Genomic DNA, 22,538 nt, shown 5'->3' on the forward strand with positions numbered 1-22,538 from the left:
TTATCTTATTTGGTTGCTCTGTGCCTTATATACTTAGGTAAGGTCTCTCACTTGAACCCAGAATTTGCTGACTCAGCTAGTGCAGCCAACCACACAGCTTGCTCCAGAGTCCAGTTCCACCTCTGGGAGCTGGAACTACAAAGAGGCTTCCATATCCAGCCAGCATTTATGTGGGTGCTGGGAATCCAAACTCTGTCCTCAAACTTGCAAGTGCTTTATTGCTGAGTCGCTGTCTCAATCCTGACGTACTAATCTTAAAAAGCGTGGTTTAGTACCAATTGTTGGATAACTCTCTCCACCAAGGTAGTAAAACTGACGTCCTGGCTTTCCCAGTTGTCATACATGTACTTGACAAGCTTTGCAATGGTTTCTGTGTCTGTCTCAGATTCAAAGTCATAGCCTTTGCTTTCCTGCAAGTAGAGAAACAGAAAAAAGACATTTAAATAAATGCAATGTTCAAAGATTTTTTAACGGTTCCTTTATGTTAACCTTTTAAATTTTTTTACGAGATTTATGTGTGGATGTTTTGCCTACATAAATGTCTGTGCATGTATGTGATTGGTGCCCTTGGAGGTCAGAAGAGGGCAACAGATCCCCTGAAACTGGAGTTACAAACAGTTGTTAAATACCATGTGGATGATGGGAATCAAATCCAGGTACTCTGCAAGAGCAACAGGTGTTCTTTGTTGTTGTTTTTGTTGTTGTTGTTGTTGTTGTTGTTGTTTTCAAGACAAGGTTCCTCTGTATAGCTTTAGAGCTTGTCCTGGAACTAGCTCTGTAGACCAGGCTGGCCTCGAACTCAGAGATCTGCCTGCCTCTGCCTCCCAAGTGCTGGGATTAAAGGCGTGCGCCACCACCGGGCAGCAACAAGTGTTCTTAACTACTGGGCCATATCTCTAGCCCCCATGCAAATATTTTCTAGATTTTTTCTCTCAAAAACCAAATGAGTTTCTAATTGTGTGTGTGCACATATATTATGTGTGTGCATGTTTGGTATGTGAGTACAGGCATAAGTGTGTGTCACAGTGTGTGTTTGGAGGTTAGAGGACAACTTTGAGGAACCGGTTTTCTCTTTCCACCGTGTGGGTTTCAGGTAATGAACTCAGTGTCGTCAGGTTTCAGAGGCAAACTGAGCCATCTCCCCATTCCCTACAATCTTCCTAATTACTAACTTGTTTAGATGTCATACTGAATTTACACAAAATTTAAATTAAAATTAATTTATAATAATAAATTTAATAATTATTCAATTAATACAAAATTAATTTTAATCAAAATTAAAGTCTGATTATAAAGAAACAGAATAATGTTATTGAGTACAACTCAATACACTTAACATATATACCTCATATGAATTAAATCATAAATAATTAAAATAGTGGAATGTATAATATTCAAAATAGTAGTTTCATAATGAGTAACAATTCTTTGGTGATTCTCAACTGTCCAATGACGAGCCATTGGTTATATACAGCTCTTTAACTTAAAATTGAAACTCCAGCCGGGCGGTGGTGGCGCACGCCTTTAATCCCAGCACTCGGGAGGCAGAGCCAGGTGGATCTCTGTGAGTTCGAGGCCAGCCTGGTCTACCAAGTGAGCTCCAGGAAAGGCGCAAAGCTACACAGAGAAACCCTGTCTCGAAAAAACCAAAAAAAAAAAAAAATTGAAACTCCAGTTTCTCTGTCACAGAAGTTCAGTAGTCCCATATGCACAGCTCCCACTATGCTACATACAGATAGTTCTCATCCCTGCAGACACTCAACAGAGCATGCTGAGGAGCTACTGTTTCAGTACAGCACATAGCTAGCCCTCAAACGCCCCACAAGAAATCAGAAGTGCTCCACTGTCAACAAAGAGAAATACAATAAACCACACACCCTGTGATTATCTTGGTTATGACTTGAGCAGTCTAATGTTGCACATCCCTGACTCTCACAAGTATTCTCAAAGATGGTGTCTTCTGGGGTCACTTTACTTACCAAAAACTTTTTCAAGTCTTTGTAGTTGGTGATGATTCCATTATGAATAACAATAAATTCTAGAAGAGATAAAAGTATTGACAATATAAGAAGTCTGATGAATGCTATGGTTAGCTATCATGGTGGATAGATTTTTGGTTTTGTTTCTGGCAGTGGTGCTGGGGTTTGAATCCAGGACCTCCTGGATTCATGTTAGGCAAGCACTCTGCCACTAAATTACCTCCCCTGCTGTCTCTTACTTTTGAGACAAGGTCTCACTATGTAGGCCAGGCTAGCTTTGAACTAGTGGAAATCACCCAGCATCTGTCACCCAAGTGCTAGGGTTACAGGCATATACCACCACATCTGGTCTACGAATAGATTCTTCTCAAGTCAAAAAAATCAGTATACTACTGGGTGTCCTCCTGTGTCATGTGCTTCTTACTGTGGCTTGCCATGGAGCAATTCAAGAGCACTGCTTCCGTGCCGATGCACACAGTGTTGGTGGGCATGTGCATGAGGAAATAGCCCAGGTCTGCTTTCTGCTACACTAAACACCTAGCCTAACACTAGGGAATGAAAGAAGCAGAGAAAGTCTCTTGGGCCTGTTTCCTCACTTGCAGAACACTACTCTAGTTGACCATACTCAGTGTCTGTTCATTTATTCAAGTTCTATAAATTGATTTGTGTAAGGTCCAGATGACTTCTAGAATGTCACACGAAAATATCAAAGTAACATTCCAAGAGCAAATAAATATAATCCTGAGAGATCAATTTCATCTCTTTTTATTAAATGATGACTGAAAAATGTTAAAAATAGCTAGCCAAGAGTTAACAGTACTATGTGCAGCCATGACAGTATCCACACAGTGTGGCTTTAAATTCACAGATCAAAAGAACAATTATAACTGGGTGTGTGGTGGCACATGCCTTCAATCCCAGCACTCAGAAGGCAGAAGCAGGAGGATTTCTGAGTTCAAGGCCAGCCTGGCCTACATAGTGAGTTCCAGGCCAGCCAGAGCCTCATAGTGAGACCCTGTCAAAACAACAACAAAAAAGAATAATCATTACTAAATACAATGGTTTTGTTGCCCTGACTGGCCTGCACTCCTAGACTTAAGCACACCTCCTGCCTCAGCCTTGTGTGTAATCAGAACAGGCATTTGTTACCACACCTAATGCCAATCTAATTTTATTATAGTATTCAAAATGTTCTCAGTATACCTAAAGATCTCACATTTGTCTCAAAAACAGAAAGTAATCAAGACTATTGAGCCTACTGAGATCATTTCAAAAAGAAACAGGAACCAACTCGAATAAGCTCCCATTGGGGCAAAACAGGAAAAGTGCTGCAGCACTACAGAGGCCTACCTCAGTATACTGAAATAAATCAAGTATCTACCACAAACTGCTCGGAGGTGCCTCAGGAGTGCAGCATAGCACTTCAGTCTCATGAACTATTTGGGAGCAAGAAAGGGTAAAGACGGAGTGCAGTGTGGGACGTGTAATGACGTATGTATGAACGTAACTAGGAAACCCACTTTTTGTATGCCAACTCAAAAATCAACTTTGTTGAAGACACTCCAAAAAATTATGATGAGTTTATAATAATGGAAAAAAAAAACATTGCTCAGGATAACATTAGAATCACTTAATGTTTAAAAGATGGTAAATAAATAATCAAGCATTCACCCTGCCTTCCCTATACAAGCTATTTCTCAGGACGACCAAGCAGTTGATGGAAACTTCTCCTTAGAGACACACCTAAATGCAAAACTGAAAGAGGCCCTGAGGCACTACACTACTGCATCTGACAATCCCTATAATCTCTGCAGTAATCCCCACGCCTACCATGACAAACACTGTGAACATCCAGGTGGAAATACTGGCTGCAGATACAGCTCATGGTAGACACTTGCCTAGCATCAATATACCCTGGGTTCACTGCCCAGGGCTGGAAAAATAAAAATAACAGGTCTGTTTAGCAGGGCATGATGGCACACAGCTATAGCCTCAGTTCTTGGGAGGCAAGGAAAGGAGGATCAATGCAAGTTCAAGGCCAGCCAAATCTACAGAGTGAGACCATTTAAAAAACAATCAAACAAAAAAATTGAATGGGGAAACATTAAATAACATAACAGGGTTAGATATAATTAGCAACACCTAGACTACAGGAAACGTACAGATAAACAATACATTAACTTACAAGAAAAAGACTGGCATATTGAAGAGTTACCAATTTTTATTACTGGAATCCTAAAATAACTTATACATGGAGGGTTGTTGAAATTTGGTGATGGGATCAAGTTTTGTACATTCTCTGAATATGTCTTGAAATTTCCAGATGAGAATGTAATTAAAATAACAACATAAGCACCTTGATTCTCCTCCCATTACTGGCCCATTAAAATCATATCAAAGCACACATAAGCTATTCATACCATTATTTTTATCAGAGCGTTGAGGGTGACTATTAACAGGATTAGGTTCTCCATGTGTTGCCCAACGGGTATGAGCTATTCCAAGATGTACATCAAATTCTATATCCAAGTCCATATCTTGTTGTTCTGTAGAAGATAAAATTTAAAACTCTAGTATTTGATAATGCTATAGATGTGAGTTATATTAAATATAACTATACCAGCCCTCTCATCCACAAGGTTTGTGTTTAAAGATACTCAGTGGATACCTGAAACTGCAGACGGTACAGAGCTCTACAGGAGCATGTGTTTTCCTACACAATGTCATTATGTTTTCCACCTTAATGAACTACTAACTGTGGTCTGTGGCCTCTGGCCGTTGCATTTTCTGCTTGAGATGTGACAGCAGAACAAGCACCAATTTGTTTTTCTTCTCAATTTTAGATAGAAGGTTCATCCTTACCATACCTCTTAGCAGACTCAGATTTCATTTTTCTTCTCTCCTTGTTAAGTAAGAACTTTCACTCCCTCCCTTCACAAGAAGCACCTTGTGGCTTCTCTGGCAGATCAGCAAACAACCATCAGCATCTTGCATTTGGGGTCATTATCAAGCAAAGTAAAAACCATGCCAAGTGGAGACAAATGAACAGGCTACCTATGTGAAGTCCATTCTTAGGATGGCGTTTCTGAATCTTCTTCACTTAGAGGTCGGAGCTGTCCCTAAACCCACTGCACATAATTTCCTTCCTGGTTGCTATGATCATTTTTGAAGCTCAGGGACAATTTAAACCCAAGCATTTAACAAAATTACTTTTCTTCTTTCTCTTCAATTTTTAAGTCTTCCTCAAAATGGGTCCCAAAATAGGGGAGAACAGGAAAAATCAAACTAAATACATTACTGTGAACTTCTTCATCTAGTGCCTTAACTTTTCCTTTCTTCTTAATGAGCTGGATTTTGCAGGCATTAGCTTCCCAGTCTTTGTCATTGCCTCCATCAAGTCCCACACCTAAATTAGCAAGAGGTAGATGAGAAAGCAAAACTTAGAAATTGGTTGTTAAGAGTACCAATGAGGCTAATAATAATAATAATAATAATGGCCAGGCGGTGGTGGCACACGCCTTTAATCCCAGCACTCAGCAGGTGGATCTCTATAAGTTCGAGGCCAGTCTGGTCTACAGAGCGAGATCCAGGACAGGCACCAAAACTACACAGAGAAACCCTGTCTGGAAAAAAAACAAACCAAAAAGGGGGGAACGGAATTATATATTCATCTAGTTACTTCATTTACCAAGTAGATTTTCTAAAAATCTATTATGTGTTGAGATATTGACAGCTGTTTAAAACAAAAAATGAAAATGGGGGGGGGGGGGCAGCTCAGTGGTAAAGACCTTATTTAGCATGCATGGGGCTTTGGGTTCAAATCCAGCATCAGAAAAGAGGGTCAGAGAAAGGAGGTCGGGGAAGGGGTTAGAAGAGCTCAATTCTTGTCTAACAGTCTGTTCAGAAAACAGAGAAAGAATAATGATTACCAAAATTATTACTTGTACAAGCAACTGCTGCCAGGCAGTGGTGATGCACACCTTTAATCCCAGCAGTTAGGAGACAGAGACAGGTGGATCTCTGTGAATTCAAGGCCAGCCTGGTCTACAGAGCAAGATCCAGGACAGCCAGGGTTACACAGAGAAAACCTGTGTCAAAAAAAATCAAAAACAAACAAACACAAAAACAAGCAATTGCTATATAAGTTATAAACCGTGGAAAAGTGCCAAAGGCACAATGGAGAACTGCAGAAGAGAGACACTCCCCTCTGAAGGGGAAAACCAGTGACAGTCAGGAAAGCATCTCTTGAAATTTTACTTAAGTTACCAAGGAACTTGAAAAACTTCCTTAGATAGACCCTGAAATCTAAGGAAATAATATGGCAAGAACAATCAGCAAATACTCCGAAAATGGCAGAGAGGAGGACGGCACAGAGGTAAGGAAGAAAGAGGACATTACAGCTGCAACAAAGCAGAACTAGAGAACGTGGTCTGATTTAAACAGGGGATGAAGAGGAATGAGAGAGACACAAGGGCCTGGATGGAAGTGAGAAGGTCCTAAACACCGTTCTGCCCTGGGTTCAAGGGATCTGTAGAATGATTATTGATAGAAAGGACATAGAACAGAATGAGGTATGCAGTGAGGACCACAGTGTCCATTTCAATTATGAACCTGCAAAGTCCATTATACTGTGGTCTACCCTGGAAGAAACTTCCAGAAGGCAGCTGGAAACACAGATCTGCAACTCAGGAAGCACATACCTGTAATCCTAGCACTCCACAGACTAAGGCAGGGGGATGCCAAGTTTGAGGCCAGTGTGGTCTACAAAGAAGACTGTCTCAAAACTTAAACAAAATACATAGATTATGAATCACAATGTACAGGGTTGATGAAGTCATCTCATCATAAAAATACAAAGGCAAGTGTGGTAAGGAAGCAATCTCAGTGGCTGGGAGTAGTGATCATGTCTGTAATCTCAGCACTTAGGAGAAAAGGTCTGTCTGGGCTATAGAGCAGGACCTAATCTCAAATAAATAAGTAAAAAAATGAAAAAAATCTTAAAGAGCATTCCTATTTACACAATAGACATAAGAAAAGGAGCCTCCAAAGCTGACAGAAAACTTAATCAACATCCATATGAGAAGCTATGTTGTTGGAAAAGCTAAAAGTGGAGAATTTGAACAACAAAGGAACAAGGCTTGGTATTACTCAGCACTGTCACAGCATTTGTGACCTTGGCTTCCATTCCCAGTACCCCTAAAACAGGAAATGAGAAACCAACACTGATATCCTTAGAAAGACTTTCAAGGTTGGCCCTGGATTGGCATCTAGGATCTTATATTTCAGAGGGATTCCTACCACCTGAAAGGGTGAGCCTAGTTCCTGTGCATGGACTGTTCATGAAAACAGTGTGTCCCTCTGGGATGGGCGACTGCTAGGTGCTAGGCAAACGGTGCTTTGGGCCGTGAGTCATCAGGGGCTTAGCTAGTAGACAACATCCACATGTACCATCATACCCTGTTGCTAGGAAAATTAAGCATAGCCTGTTCAAAGGCCTCCAGGAAGCTAGGGCCTGCTTTCCTGCAGACTTCATCCTACACCCATTCCTGTTCCTGGTTTTGCTCTGGATTCTTCTGCTGTAGGGAATCACAGAGCTATGTGTTCAACTCTTTGCTGAGATTCATGAGTCATTCTAGGAACCATGGAATGGGAGCTCCAGTGGACCCCAACACAGGGAGCTAAAAGTCAGACTGACGCTGCTAGAAAGTAATTTCTACTTGACTTGTCATTTATATAAAACAGAAGAATCGTGACTTAGGAGATCACTCAGTAGCAGAGTGCTTACCTAGCATGTACAAGACCATAAAGTTCAATCTCCCGTACAAAAAGAAATTTTTTTTTCATATTTAAATGACATAGCATGAATCCATGGAAAGAAAAAGAAATGAAAGAAAAATGGACTTACAGGGCCTGGAGAGATGGCTCAGAGGTTAAGCACTGTTCTTGCAGGAAACCTGAGTTTAGTTCCTCACACCCATGTAACTCTAGCACCCGCACTCATGTACACATACACACAAAATTAAAAAGAACGGATAATTTATAGGGTAAGGTGTTCTACAACTTGTTTCCATAAAAATGTCTTTTGTCAAAAGTTTTACAGTCAACTTTTGTTTTGTTTTTTTGAGACAAAGTCTCCTGCAAGCTGGGCTCAAACTTAATATGTATCTAAGGATGACTTTGAACTCATCTTCCTGCTTCAACCTGCTCAGTGCCGGGATTACAGGTAGGAACCACAAACCCAGTTTGTGTGGTGCTAGGGATAAACCCAAGGCTTCAAGTATGCTAACAATTAAGCCACACTCCCAGTCCTATAGTAACTTCTTCATAAAGGAAATTACTGAGAAGTAACAGCCACATAAATAATAACACTGTTGAAATGACATAAGGAAACTCTTTAGACATGATGAAAGGAAAAATTTCTTCAGACTTGGATTTATAAAACAACAAAGCAAACACAGAGTTAAGCCTCCTAAAAATAATAAAAATACTATTTAGATTCAAGAATCAATGCAAACCCCACAGTATATTTTTAAAGAAAATACCAGCAGAATCATATCCTCTGTACTCCAGTCTCTGAAGGCCTTTGATTAGGGTCTCCAAGATTTCTCGTCTTGTTCGGGGAACATGGTAATTTAAATAGGCAAATATACCTGCAAAAAAGAAATAAATATTTAATGGACAACTCTAATGAATCAAATCTGATATAATTATGTTTAGGCTATGCAAAAATATACAGCTAGATTCCTTTTTTAGAAAAGAAATAAACCCTCATCTCAAATTATTTAGAGCCTATGGAACTTTTTCAAAGGGGATCATCTTGTAAACATAAAAGATTAACAAAAATATGTCAAAATAAATGTCTAGTTATTTTCAACAAAGCTTATGAAGTTAATCATTTATTTCCTTAACTGCCACTTTGTCAACCAAAATTTATTTTTTAAAAATTAAACAAATTTATGGGCTATATCCTATATGCTATTACAATAAAACACACATACACCTTCTAATAAGTATTTTAAATCACAAATAGTTCCTATAACTATACAGCTAAAATAACTATTTACTTCCGCTATCAATAATGTTTAGGTATAAAACTGTGTTTACATTTTTTATTTTGTGGCCGGGCTGTAGTGGCACACGCCTTTAATCCAGCACTCTCAGGAGGCAGAGCCAGGTGGATCTCTGTGAGTTCAAGGCCAACCTGGTCTACCGAGTGAGATCCAGGACAGGCACCAAAACTACACAGAGAAACCCTGTCTCCGGGGGAAAAATTTGTTTTGGTTTATTGAGACAAAATTTCTCTGTGTAGCATAGGCTGTCCCGGAACTTGCTCTGTAGATCAGGCTGGCCTCCAACCTGCCTCTGCCTCCCTAGTGCTGGGATTAAAGGCATATACCAACAATGTCCAGTGACAATTTAATTTTTCCCCCACAACTGGAGTCAAGTGTTCTATCATTCAACTACAACCCAACACAATAATAAAAAAATGTGACCTAAATACATAACTGCCTCAAAAGGGCTTGAATCAGGTTCAGGTGCCACTGAGGAAGAGAAGAGACTATAGAGCCATAGTAGAGGAGAGCAAGAGCAAAACAGTGTCTTCAAGACCTGACAGGACCTCTGCACTCAAGAACTCACAATAACCGCGGCTGCCTGTTCTAACACGGAGTATGAAGGGTTCATGATCCCATCCCTAACTTAAGAGCTACGACAGTTGAGCTATGGCTTCTGAGGAAGAAAGAGTCAGTTGTTTTTAGGGTATAGCTCCTGGGAGGTCTTAGCACCTTTCTGCATCCCTAAAGTCCTTCTTTTTCCTACCCCCTCCTCTATTCTGTGGTTCTACAAAGGTGACATTGATTTTCATACATAAGTGAGAACACGCATCTGCCATTCTGTGTCTAGTTGGTTTCATTCAACACAATGTCCTGTAGTTTTTCACCCATGTTCTTGCAAATGACAGGGTTTCACTGTTTTATGACTGAGCCGTATTCTATTGTTACAAACACACACTTTCCTTATCCACTTGCCAATTAAAAGCATGATTTGTATTTTGTAAAGTATTGCAATAAACATGGGGTTGAAATTCTCTTTGGCTTAAGGATTTCATCTCAAATGCCCACAAGTGGAAATGCTGAGTAAACATTAGTTTTATTTTGTCATTTTTTTTTTTCCAGAGCTGAGGACTGAACCCAGGGCCAATCCCGAGTTTTTGTTTTTTTGTTTTGTTTTGTTTTTTTGTTTTTTCGAAACAGGGTTTCTCTGTGTAACTTATTTTTAAAATCTACTACTTAGAAACTATTTTTAAATGTTTTATTACATTTATTTGTGTGCATATCTGCGCATGCACATTTATGTGGAGGTCAAGGACAACTCCTTCCCCATTCTGTGGGTTCCAAGGATAGAACTCAGGTTGTTCAGCTTGGCAGCAAGCACCCTTACCTACTGAGTCATTTCTCTGGCCTCCAAATATTCTTAAATCATATTTATTTTGTGTGTGTGAATGTGCATATGTGTGTACCACGGTGTGCACATGGAGGACAGAAAACAGGAGTCTTCTTGCAAGAGCTGTTCCTCTCCTTACATGTGGGTTCTGGGAACTGAACTCAGATCATCAGACTTGGCAGCAAGCAGCACCTTTACCCACTAAACCATCTTGTCAGCCCTGAAAACCCACCCTCCTGTGTCTCATGAATTTCAGATTGCCACGGACAGGACTGTGACAGACAGCATCTGCAGCCACTGAATTTGCATTCATTTTTGTTTTCTCTGACCAGAGAACAATCCTTTGAAGGCAACTCTCTTGAGTCATGTCTCCAAAAGACAGTGCTATCAATCATGTCTTATCTTCTGATACTTTCTAGATAACCTGAAATACACAGTTTAAAATCCCCAAGCCACAAGAAACAACACTAAATTTTGCTCAATGCTAAAAGGGGGTAAGATAAAGGTTTCCTAATTAAAAGATTTAAAAAATTGAGTCAAAGATGGGTATAATTGCTTGTGAGTTCAAAGCCAGCTTTGTCTACAGAGCAAGTTCCAGGACAGCGCGGGCTGTTACACAGAGAAACCTTGTCTTGAAAAACCAATAGTAATAATAATAGTAGTAGTAGCAGTAATAACAATAATAATAATATAAATAAATAAATTGAGTCAAAGTAAATAGGTTTAGTGTTAAACGTTTCCAGAACCTTTATTCTTACTAATTTTGGGTCTCCAGGAGCAGACATCACAAACAAGCATTGCAAAACCCTTCCCATCTTCTATTGCTCATTTCTATTAGCCTTACCACTGATTAACCTCTCCCTTTCCCAGGAAATGTATATTAAGCAATTAGTTAATTCCCCTCACAGCTTCTTTATAATCAGTATGATTTCTAAGGCGGTTAAACAGTATTGGTTTTATGAGTCACCCTAGCAGTCAGTTTCAGCATCCTTCAATTACCTGAAAAGCCATTAGACAGTTTAACTACAAAAACAGTTTTGAAAAATATTCCATTCAGGATACTTTCAAATTGCAAGCCCCCTTACTGCTAACTGGGCAGAAAATGTCACTATAAAATATCATTCATATAAGCATCAGATCGGAAAGATACAACTCCAATTTATTTAATATTCAGCAAAACCCATGAAAAGTAGTAGTTTAAATGATCTGATGATACACTCTCAGCAAAACCAAAATAAATATAAATATAATGGGCATATTATTTCAAAGGACCAAGAGAGGCTAGAGAGATGGCTCAATGGTTAAGAGAGGGCTGGGGTTATCCCAAAACTAAAAAAAAAAAAAGGGCTGGGGAGCTGGGAGTGTAGCATTTGGTTGAGTGATTACCAAGCATACAAGAAGCCCTGAGTTGATTCCCAGTACCCTGTATGAGACATGGCAGCACATCCCTAAAATCTCAGCACCTGGGAAGGTAGAGGCAAGATAATCAGAAGTTCAAGGTCATCTTTGGTTATATAGTTGAGTTCCAGCCTGGACTACACCAGAACCTGTCTAAATAAACAAACCAACCAACCGACAAAGAGGGGAGGCAGGGACATGGCACTGGGATGTAACTGCTGAGTAGTAGAGTGCTTTGTGAGAGGCCTTGGATTTGTCTCCAGAAACATGAGAAACAGAAACAAAAATGCAGCCAGGAGCTGAGGAGAAGGCTTGGAGGTTGAGAGATCACTTGCTGTTCTTGCAGAAGACCAGGGCTTAGTGCCCAGCACCTACATGGCAGCTCACAACTGTCTCTAACTCTAGTTCCTGGGGATTCAATGTCGTCTTCTGGACTCGTTGGGGATACTGCACACACATGGCATACACACATATATGCAAGCAAAACACTTAGACACATAAATACATAAAAAAATGAAATCACTAAGTTTAAAAAAATAGAACCAGGCATGATGGTTCACACCTGAAATGCCAGGTGGAAATAGAATTACTGAGTTTCAGTCCAGCAGCCTCAACTATATATAGTGTAAGATGGTGTGCTGGATATTTTTTATAAATTTGGCGTAAAGTGAAATCACCTGGGCAGAGACCCCCCAATGCCACCATCAGACTGGTCTATGGACATGCCTGTGAGACATTTTCTTAACTAATGATTGATGTGGAAGAGTCAAACCCACTGTGGACAGTACCACTCCTAAGCAGGTAGTCCAGTGTCATATAAGAAATCAAGCTGGACAAGCCATGGAGAACAAGCCAGGAAGCAGCTCCTGTTTCTCCACGATCTCTGCTTTAGTTCCTGTCCTAACTTTTCTCAATAAGACGCCAACCTGTAAGATGTAACAAACCCTTTGCTCTCCAAGCTGCTTTCATTCATAATGTTTTATCAAAGCAATATGAAAGTAAACTAGCCTAGGTAAGTGCCTCAAAAATAAATGGATAGATAGATAGACAGACAGACAGACAAACAGATAAATAATACTAACATAATGTATTACTGGGTCAATATATTGCTTCCCAAATTTGCTTGACTACAAAATGTTTTTATTGATGGCCCAAACATATAGTAAATATTTTGACAGTTTTATCAAAATATAGAATTGATGGGGCTGGAGAGATGGCTCAGAGGTTAAGAGCACTGACTGCTCTTCTAGAGGTCCTGAGTTCAATTCCCAGCAACCACATGGTGGCTCACAACCATCTATAATGAGATCTGGTGCCCTCTTCTGGCCTGCAGTCATACATGCTGTATACATAATAAATAAATACATCTTTAAAAAAAAAAACTTACTTTAAAAAAAATATATAGAATTGAAAAACACATAACATGGAATCTTAGTTCTTACTCTTTTACTTTAACATTTTTTGAAAAACGTTTCAATATTGTATACTGAAAAAAATTACTTTCAGAAAAAATTAGGTAGCAGGAAATTAGTAAATATTCTCACTTTTTCATCAGTATCTCTGCCTAAAAACTTTATTTCAACAATTAAAAGACATTGAGATAATTGTTTTTCTAGTTCTAATTCTGTCACTGATTTTTCAGTTTTAGTGGTGGATAAATGAATAAAAATATATTCAATAGTGAAAGTGTAAAATCTAATATGGAGCTTCATAGCTTAAGAATGGCTACTGTAACTGTACAGAAATTCATTGAGATGTATAGACTTTGGGCAGGGCTAATTTTGGTGTGTGATGTTTATTTGCAAGTTTTTTAATAATGAATTTTATAAAATTAAAATAATTCTAATAAATTTTAAAAAAAATAAACGATAGGGGAGGTAGACATTCCTATAATCCCAATACTTGAGAAGCTGAGGTAGGAGATCAGTTGTGGTGGTTTGAATAAAAATGGCCCCCACAGACTCATAGAGAGTGGCACTATGAGGGGATGTGGCCCTGTTGGATTAGGTGTGGCTTTATTGGAGGAGGTGTGTCACTAGGGGGTGGGCTTTGGAGTTCTCAGAAGCCCAAGGTAGGCCCACTGGCTCCCAGTCTCTTCCTGTTGCCTGTGGATCAAGATGTAGAACTCTCAGCTCCTTCTCCAGCACCATGCCTGCCTGCATGCCACCATGTGTCCTGCCATGATGATAGAATGGACTAAATTGTAATAAGAGTTGTCATGGTCATGGTGTTTCTGCACAGCAATAAAACCCTAACTAAGACATAAGTTCTCAGCCCGAGATACATCAAATCCTGGGAAAGGAAGGAAACAAACCAATACAGAAGAAAAAATAACCTCTCCTCTTTTTAACTTTCAGATTTTAACTTAAAGGAAATGAGTTGAAAGGCAGGTCTTAGAATGTTTCACATACTGTGTGCTAGCAGTATTTATTCTTCATGATCAGTGACACTCAGTTTAAGGGCTGTCCTACACTAGCAGCCACTTTAACAATCTCCTCCTTCAAAGGCTTCCTTCATGAACTAGATCTGATTTCTTTTTTTCTGTTTTACACTCTTCTTCCTGGAACAAGATGAGGAAATAACCTGCAACCAGAATGTCAGGTACTTGACTATGTACACAACTCATCACTCAAACACATTTAATTAGCTGGGAGTGGTGGCAGAGTCCATTAATCCCAGCACCTGGGAGATATGAGGAGGATCAGGAGTTCAAGGTTATTCCCAGCTACATAGTGAGTTCAAGACCAACCAGGGCTACAAGAGATCCAGTCTCAAAATAAAAGATAAGAAAGAAAACAGTTAAATACCAAATATAACACACTAGTAATTAAGTATCATGAAAATTCACTACTTACAACTCTAAACTAATTTATATGTTTTGCAAAACCAATCTATTAATAGTAAAAGTTAATTGATTATGAAGTCAGCTCTACTCCGATAATTTCAATATAGGTGTTTCTGTTTTGATGTTCTAGAATCCAAACTCTAAACCTGCTCTTCGTTTTCAGAAGGTGAAATAATTAAACATAAGGGAAAAAACACACTGAGTACAATCCACCTCTTATTCAGTTCTTTCAAGTGAAAGATGAATGTTTATAATATCTCTCTTTAGAAAGTGTTCTTTCTTGGGAGTAAAGCATGGTATGGTGGTTCATGCCTAAAATCTCAGCACTCATGAGGCTGAAGGAGAGCTATGATCTAAGCCAGTCTGAGGAACAACATGAGACAGTATCTCTAAAAATGCTCTTTCTTCTGGTGGTAGCGTCATCAATTTTAACAGGAAAGGTAAGAATATAAGTCTTTTTATGGACTATTAAGGGCTCATTCCCATTTTAGAATATTATCAATCATGCCACAATTCTCACAGTAACACTTTCAAATAATTTTTTTTTCTTTTGGTTTTTTGAGACAGGGTTTCTCTGTGTAGCTTTGGAGCCTGTCCTGGAACTCTGTAGACTAGGCTGGCCCGGCTTCAAATAACAATCTTAAAACATGGAATAAAAGGGGCCTAACTTTAGCCGGGTGGTGGTGGTGGTGGTGGTGGCGGCAGCAGCAGCAGCTCACTGATCTATGCAAGTTCAAGGCCAGCCTGGTCTACAGAGCGAGTTCCCGGACAGCCAGGGCTACACAGAGAAACCCTGTCTCGAAAAACCAAAACAGGAAAAAAGAAAAAAAAGAGACAGTCTAACTTTATTTTTTAATGGTTCTAGTAAAGACATATGTTAAACAGGTGCACATGCATGACGTGTGATCACTGGCCAGGGCTCTCGCCGTGTCTCTTCCACAAGATCAGCTAGGAGCCCACTTCATCAAGTTACTGATTTAGTAACGGATCCTCTTGAGAGACTTAAGAGTGGCAGGAAGTTAGTGTGTAATATCACTGTCAGAGTTTTAGCTTGAGTTCTATTAGGCCGGCCTAAAATAAAGTGTCTAGAATTAAGTATTTTTTAAGATGCAAGATAAATTCAAGAAATGCTATCAGCAAGGTGTCATTCACATTTTTAATCACAGCACTTGGGAGACTGAGGCAGGACCCTAAATTCCAGGCCAACCTAGACTACCAAGTGGGCCCCGGTTACAAAAAGAAAAAAAGGGGGTGGGTGTGTGAGAAAGGCTGGGGGTGTGGCTAGGGGACAGAGCACTCGCTTAGCAAGCTGACTTTATGAGTTTAACCCCCAGGAGCACACAGCATGTCCACAGGTTGCCTCGGTCACCTGGTGGACCCTCCTGTGGCCATCCCTCCATACTTCCTCTAATGGAGACATTTATCTAGCCTCTGAGCTCCGTGCAAAGGTGCCCCTGGAGCGCCCCGACACCCTTCCAGAACACCGCCCCCCTCGCCAGCCCCTTTGGCAGCCTCTGACTCACCAGGGCCCCACAATCTCCTGGGCGGGCTCCTCATCCCCAGCATCCTAACTCCGGCCGCCCCCTCAACCCAGGAATCCCCATCTTGGACTCCCTGCCCCACAGACGCCCTTCTTCCCCAGACACCGGATCCCAGCTCTCCTCGGGACGCTGGCTCTCCTCAGGACGCCCTCCCCACAGGCCACCCCTCTCCTCAGGACCCCCGCCCCAAGGCCGCTCGTTGACTCGCGCAAGTCCACCCCTGCCTTCACGGCGCGGGCCCCGCGGCCGCCACACGCCCCCATCGCGGCCCTTACCGCACATGGTGCTGGTCGCGGGGGCGAGGGCCGAGCGGTCGGGCGCGCGAGAGAGCTTCGGAAGCGAGGACGAGCTCGGGCCGGGGTGGCGGCGACGAGGCGGACTCCGGGATGCGACAGCTCGGACACGACTGCCGGACTCGCGGCTCGGCCCTTAACTGCCGCCCCGCCCCCCGGGCCACGCGCGCCGCCGCGGCTCTCCCATTGGGCCGCGTCCGCGCCGCTCACGCGCAGGCCTCGCCCATGCCCTGTGCGCGCAGGCGCGGAGCTGCGGGTAGCGGAGACGTGGCAGCCGCTGGTCCGGCATCCGGCTCGGGTTCCTGGAGCCGCCCGCCGAGGGCGAGCCGTGCCACGGAGGCGGAGTGGGAGAAAGGGACTGTTTACAGAACAGTTTGCATCCCGCGAGGAAGAGAGGGAGAGAAAAGACAGCCGGAGGGAGGAAGGGAGAGCCTGGGGCAGACGCCTCTGTGTGCCGCAGGAACGGTGGCCGGAACTGGGGGAATGGCACAGAGGTGCGCCAGCCTGCAGGCCGCCCTCGGGCTGCCTTTCCGGTGAGGACCTGAGCTGTAGGCATGGTGCTCGGCGCCCCACCCCTTGCCTTCTTCTGTTCTATGAGTAGGGTACCACGGCTCAGCGGTCCCAACACTGCGCCTGGGTTCAGAAAACTGTGGGCGGCGTCCGACTGCCCCCCTTAGAGGCCTGGAGGGAGTCTGAGGACACGGTGCACCCGCGATCGCTCATGCCATCATAAATGAACTCTCCATTGCCAAGAGTGGAGACGAGTTCCTGAGAAGTTAGCGGACCGGCGTTTGCTTCAGGAAGGTTTAAATAGTACCTTCGGGGCAAATGTAGCTGGCTATCAGCTCTCCGTTGATAGCTCTAAAGGAAATGAATAGAGCCAGCAGAAGCTGGTGCGCTGACCCCTGTTGAGTACTCTCAGCCTGTACCCCCTTCCTACCGCACGTTCGAGCCCGGAGTGCCCTCTGACCGCACCAGCATTCAAACCTGCACATCTGGGTTACTCTGCAGAGTCCCACATCGCTGCCACTTTTAAAGCTTTTTGTCTTCCCCAGAAGGCTTTAACTTCTCATCCTTTGATCTGCCTCAAACAATAGGCTTCTGTGTTAATGGCTTTTTCGTCGCTCCCCACTAAGTTCTAAGTTCCCTTATGATGTAGTGGGTTTTCGTACAACCAACACCTGCCTAGTATAGACCCTAGCAAGAGGTGGCGAATCAAAACTGTTCTGGTGGCTGAAAAGATGGCTCAGGGCATAAACACACTCGAAAGCCTGAGCCCCATCCCTGGGCCCTACAAAGGTGTCTTCTCACTACACACACACACACACACACACACACACACACACACACATTCATGTGACCGGCTCTACCCCAAAACTGAATAAATAAATGCTAAAGAATGTTTTTGAATGAGTGATAAAAGCCAGAGGCACAGAATTGACCGCCAGCTGGTTATAAGTGCAAGGAGGCAAAGGCTTTTCAGTATTTTATCACCTACCTCAAACAGAGGCTAGAAAATGCAGTCAAGTTATTTCTCACCTAAAAATGCTTCATTGTTTCCAAGCCATTAAACATGTCCCTAGATGATCTTGGCAGTTAACACAGTGGACTGTTTGTTAATGGACCGTGCATTTTTTTAGAAATGGACCCCAGATAGACACCATACCCTAAAGACCAGCTGGGAGACGACTAGCGTGATACTGCCCAAGAGTCCAGGTGTGGCTTTGCATCCCTTGTTTTGCGGGCAGTAAACCTGTTGATACCACAAAGAAAATGGCAACAGTAGTAGCGAAGTGTTTCAACTACGGCCCAGCCGTTTCAGCCTGCTACTGGCTCCGTCTCTTATCCAGCTCCATTCTACTGCTGTCTTGGTAGGTGCTCGGCACCCGCTGAAAGGAAACTTTCAAGGCCAATGTTCTCCAGCCCAGCCTTGAACAAGCTCACTAAACCACCGCGACAAAGAACGCTTTGTAACCATGTGCCAGCCGAGACACTGCCCCTCCTCTGTGTAGCCGCCCTGCCTTCTCTGGGCCTGTAAAAATAAAGCCTAGAGGAGAAAATAAACGATGTGTGAAGGAAAGAAGCCATCTGAGTCTAATTTGAACATCTGAGACCATGGAAAGGATTTTTTTTCTCCTGACCAAACAGCACCGAACAAATTGAAGGAAGGAAGGGGATGGGAGAAAGGAGGGAGGGTCTTTGTCTTAGGGCTTCTATTGCTGCAATAAAACTCCATGACCAAGAGGCAAGTTGGGGAAGAAAGGGTTTATTTGGCTTACATTCCCACATCACAGTCCATCACTGAAGGAAGTCAGGACAGGAACTCAAACAGAGCAAGATCCTGGAGGCTGGAGCTGACGCAGAGGCCATGGAGGGGGGCTGCTTACTGGCTTGCTCCTCCTTGCTCAGCCTGCTTTCTTACAGAACCCAGAACCACCAGCCCAGGGCTGGCCCCATCCACAATGGGCTGGGTCCTCCCCATCAACCATTAATTTAAAAAATGCCTCACAGCTGGATCCTATAGAGGCCTTTTCTTCATTGAGGTTCCCTCCCTTCAGGTAACATTTCAAGCTGACCTTAGGACTAGCCAGCACAGTGCATTCATGGAGTCTACTTCCCTGTCCACGTGCTCAGGCCCCTTAGAGCAGGTGGTGCCCTGATGTGGCCCTACAGTGCAGTCTGACAGGCTGGAGGTCACTGAGTCTAAAGAAAGGGGGTCCGTGAGGTAGCTTAGTTGGTAAAGGCACGTGCTACCAAGCCTGATGACCTGAGTTCTACCCCCAGGATCCACATGGTGGAAGGAGAGAACTGACTCCCCAAGCTTAATCCCCGGTCTTCCTTACTAGTGCCTTGGCACACACACACACACACACACACACACACACACACATAAATATAAAAATAATGTTTCAGATGAGCCATCATGTAAGTAGCTCTCAGATTTTTAACCTTCCTCATCTGTGATTTTTGTTACCCCTTATCCAAATTCCAACAAAGAGCACTAAAAGTACTAGTGTGTAGAATGAAAACACAGGTGATAGGATACATATGTTTGAGATTTCAGGAAATGGTGTAGAAAATCTCACCCAGTGGGTAAAAAGGAGGGTGGTGAACAGCAAAGGAAAAACAGAAACTCCGCCTGAGGCCTGTGAGAAGGAAAACACTAAGACTGGAACTCAGGCTGAGGTCAAATGTCCGAGTTTATGGTCATCCCTGACAGTCAAGAAAGCTCCAGGCCAGCCTGAGCCCCGTCTCAAAACACACCAGGCTGGAGAGCCAACTCAGAGATTTGGAGTGCTTACTGTCCTTCCAAAGGACCCGAGTTCAGCTCCCAGCACCCAAGTGAGGTGGCTCACAATGCCTGTAACTCCAGCTCCAGGGTTCCACAGTGCCCTCTCCTAGGTTCTACCATTACCCAAACACACACACACACATACACACACACACACACACACACACACACACACACACACACACACACACACACCACACCACCACCAGTCAGCTGAAGAAAGACCCCTGGACTGGGCCCCTTTGGCTCCACTACTACCCATCTTAATCTGCAGACCTTGCCAGAACAGCCCTTCAAATACAGACCTGATCATGTCTCCCTGCTCAGGCAGAGTACCTGCCCCACAAAGTTAAGCCCCCGCACAGAAGCAGCACACAGGTCTCCAGACCCCAGTCCTCCAGCAGCCTTGTCGGTGCTCAGCCCCCTGCTAAATGCTTCCAGCACCTTGTAATCCAGCTACCCTGAGCCCCAAGAAGTTCTCTGAGAATATAAAACAGTCTCAAAACATCTCGAGCTTCAAAAATTTTCCTTTTTTTTTTTTTTTTTTTTTTTGAGGGATGGCATATAAGATGCCTGACGTGCTGCCAGTAGAGATTGGAGGTGAGGGACCCGAGATTGTGAACCATCAACCCTCCTTAGCATGCCTCTAGAGGGCCAAGGCAGAAATGCCTACGTGTCCCGAGGTCATGCTATATGGCATGCACATGTCATGCTCTCCTCCATATAATTACTTCTTATAATGCTAGTCTTTTTCTTCTATCTGATCTTCATGTTCTGTGTTCCTAGATCAATGGTGATTTCTGTGATACAGGAAAGGAGTGAAGTAAATTTCATAGGGAATTATACAGAGATGATCACCCAGGCTGGGGTCAAGACAGTTAGTTATGCAGGTCATGGGAAAGAACCTGCAGCCTGGGGAAGATTTTCAGGCTTGGATAAACTGTACCGAATGTGTGGTCAACTATAGCACATGGTATGATGTGTATCAGCACACTGGATTCAAATTGGCCATGATGAATAATTCAGTTTCTGAGGCTATTCCAAGGACATTGTGTAAAACTTGAGACCCTAAGGGGTACTGGCCGAAGACTGTGGATGGAGTAATGTATAGATGGGATGACACACTAGAAGTGTGGGAACCTGGAATAGGAGGAAGATGGTGGCCTGCACCAAGGAAAAAAGATGGTAACTTTAATCCAGACATTTTGACTCCTCCAGAAGGAGTGTGGAGACAATGTGGCAATGGTTGGAGTGATTGCTGCAAGGTTTATTGGGTTCCTAGATTGAAAAGAGCTGCCAGAAAAGGTGAGATTCCTTTCATGGAAGCTCTGAAAATTGGATCAGGTCTTCCCTGGAATTCTTGGGATATAGAAGGACAGAAGTTGCTGACATGCAGGGACAGATTTCTTGTCTGAGGTCATTGTGGCCCACCAGTCATGGGGCTTGGTGTTTGCAGAGGGCTGAGGAGGAACTTAGGCCGCTGCCAGGGGTCTTGAGGTCGGAGTAGGCACATAATTGTGGATAGTCTAGACGATGCTTTCTTATTTAACTGTACAATTTTTATGAATAGAAACATACTGTAGTAGGACTCTTAGAAGGTCTCACCAGTTCCTCAGCTGATCCTGTTTCCTCAGAATGGAAGCCTCTGAGTTTTCACCTGAATGGGTCTCAGCTGAACTGTGCTGCTAAAAGCTTAACCAGCCAAAAGCTTCTAGTTCCTGGTCTTCACACCTTATATACCTTTCTGCTTTCTGCTATCACTCTCTGGGATTAAAGGCTCACTTCTTGGGGTTAAAGGCGTGAGTCACCATGCTTGGCTGGATCCTTGAACTCATGGATTTCTGCCTCTGGAATGCTAGGATTAAAGGCGTGTGCTATCATTGCCTATCCTCTATGTTTAATATTGTGGCTGTTCTGTCTCTGAACCCAGATAAGTTTATTAGGGTGCACAATACTTTGGGGAACACAATACCACCACAAACATACTAAAATATGCTTCATACTAGATCTATTTTTCCATATGGACTGTAGAACTTTGAGGTCTTGTTCTCCATCCTTAGCCACTAACTGTGGTAGTATTCTAATTGTACTGAAATATGATTTTGATTGTATGTTAATAAATAAAGTTGCCCGGGGGTCAGAGCTATTAGAGCCATAGCAAGAGTGTGGCGGTGGTGGCACACGCCTTTAATCCCAGCACTTGGTAGAAGAGCTAGTTAGATCTCTGTGTGTTCAGGGATACAGCCAGCATTGGAGACATATGCCTTTAAGACTTGGGGGGCTGTACATACAGACTGTGACGAGGCAGTCATGTGTTTGGGTTTACAACCAATGAGAAGGCAGAACAAAAAGACTATGAAAAGACGTACACACAGGAAGTAGCTCTTTTTCGGAGAGCTAGGACCACCACAGAAGGAAGGGTGAGATTTTAGCTCTGAGCTCTGACCTCTTGGCTTTCTCTTTTACATTGGTTCTGTGTTTCTTATTTAATAAGACGGTTGGTTACATCTACATCTAAAAGGTAAATATTGGCCAAAGTGTCCTCGTAGATCTTTCACAGAGTGGAATTGCAGGTGCCTGGCCTTGTTGGCTCAAAACCCTTCAGAAGAATTGTATCAAACTAGAAATGATAGTGCAAGTGTCTGGCCTTGGTATATCTCAGTCCTTTTAGAGATCAATAGCACCTATGTTGCCGTAAACTTCCTCCACCAGCATCTCCCCACTCTGATTCAAGAAACAAGCTGGGTG

The 22,538-nt window shown here is 42.9% G+C and overlaps 1 protein-coding gene and 1 long non-coding RNA gene across 3 annotated transcripts in view; one reads left to right on the forward strand and one right to left on the reverse strand.

The window, feature by feature from the left end:
• Gfpt1 (glutamine--fructose-6-phosphate transaminase 1) overlaps positions 1–17,644 on the reverse strand; it is a 54,862-nt gene extending 37,218 nt beyond the window's left edge. The window contains exons 1-6 of one of the 2 annotated variants that reach the window (XM_042273579.2): positions 17,486–17,644; positions 8,522–8,629; positions 5,278–5,385; positions 4,400–4,525; positions 1,980–2,038; positions 276–410 (exon numbers count right to left, since the gene is read on the reverse strand). In XM_042273579.2, the coding sequence (XP_042129513.1) occupies positions 276–410; positions 1,980–2,038; positions 4,400–4,514 (309 nt within the window). In that variant the 5' untranslated portion in view covers positions 4,515–4,525; positions 5,278–5,385; positions 8,522–8,629; positions 17,486–17,644. Of the gene's footprint in view, positions 1–275; positions 411–1,979; positions 2,039–4,399; positions 4,526–5,277; positions 5,386–8,521; positions 8,630–16,480; positions 16,713–17,485 lie in introns of those variants that run through there. The other variant, XM_042273577.2, reaches the window with a different exon arrangement.
• LOC121828036 (uncharacterized) lies at positions 16,893–18,581 on the forward strand. Its single transcript, XR_013049962.1, has 2 exons — positions 16,893–17,031; positions 18,374–18,581. It is a non-coding gene; the product is annotated as an uncharacterized LOC121828036 (long non-coding RNA).
• The last annotated feature ends 3,957 nt before the right edge of the window (positions 18,582–22,538 follow it).

Source organism: Peromyscus maniculatus, chromosome 3 (assembly GCF_049852395.1).
Source record: "Peromyscus maniculatus bairdii isolate BWxNUB_F1_BW_parent chromosome 3, HU_Pman_BW_mat_3.1, whole genome shotgun sequence".
Classification (NCBI taxonomy): domain Eukaryota; kingdom Metazoa; phylum Chordata; class Mammalia; order Rodentia; family Cricetidae; genus Peromyscus; species Peromyscus maniculatus.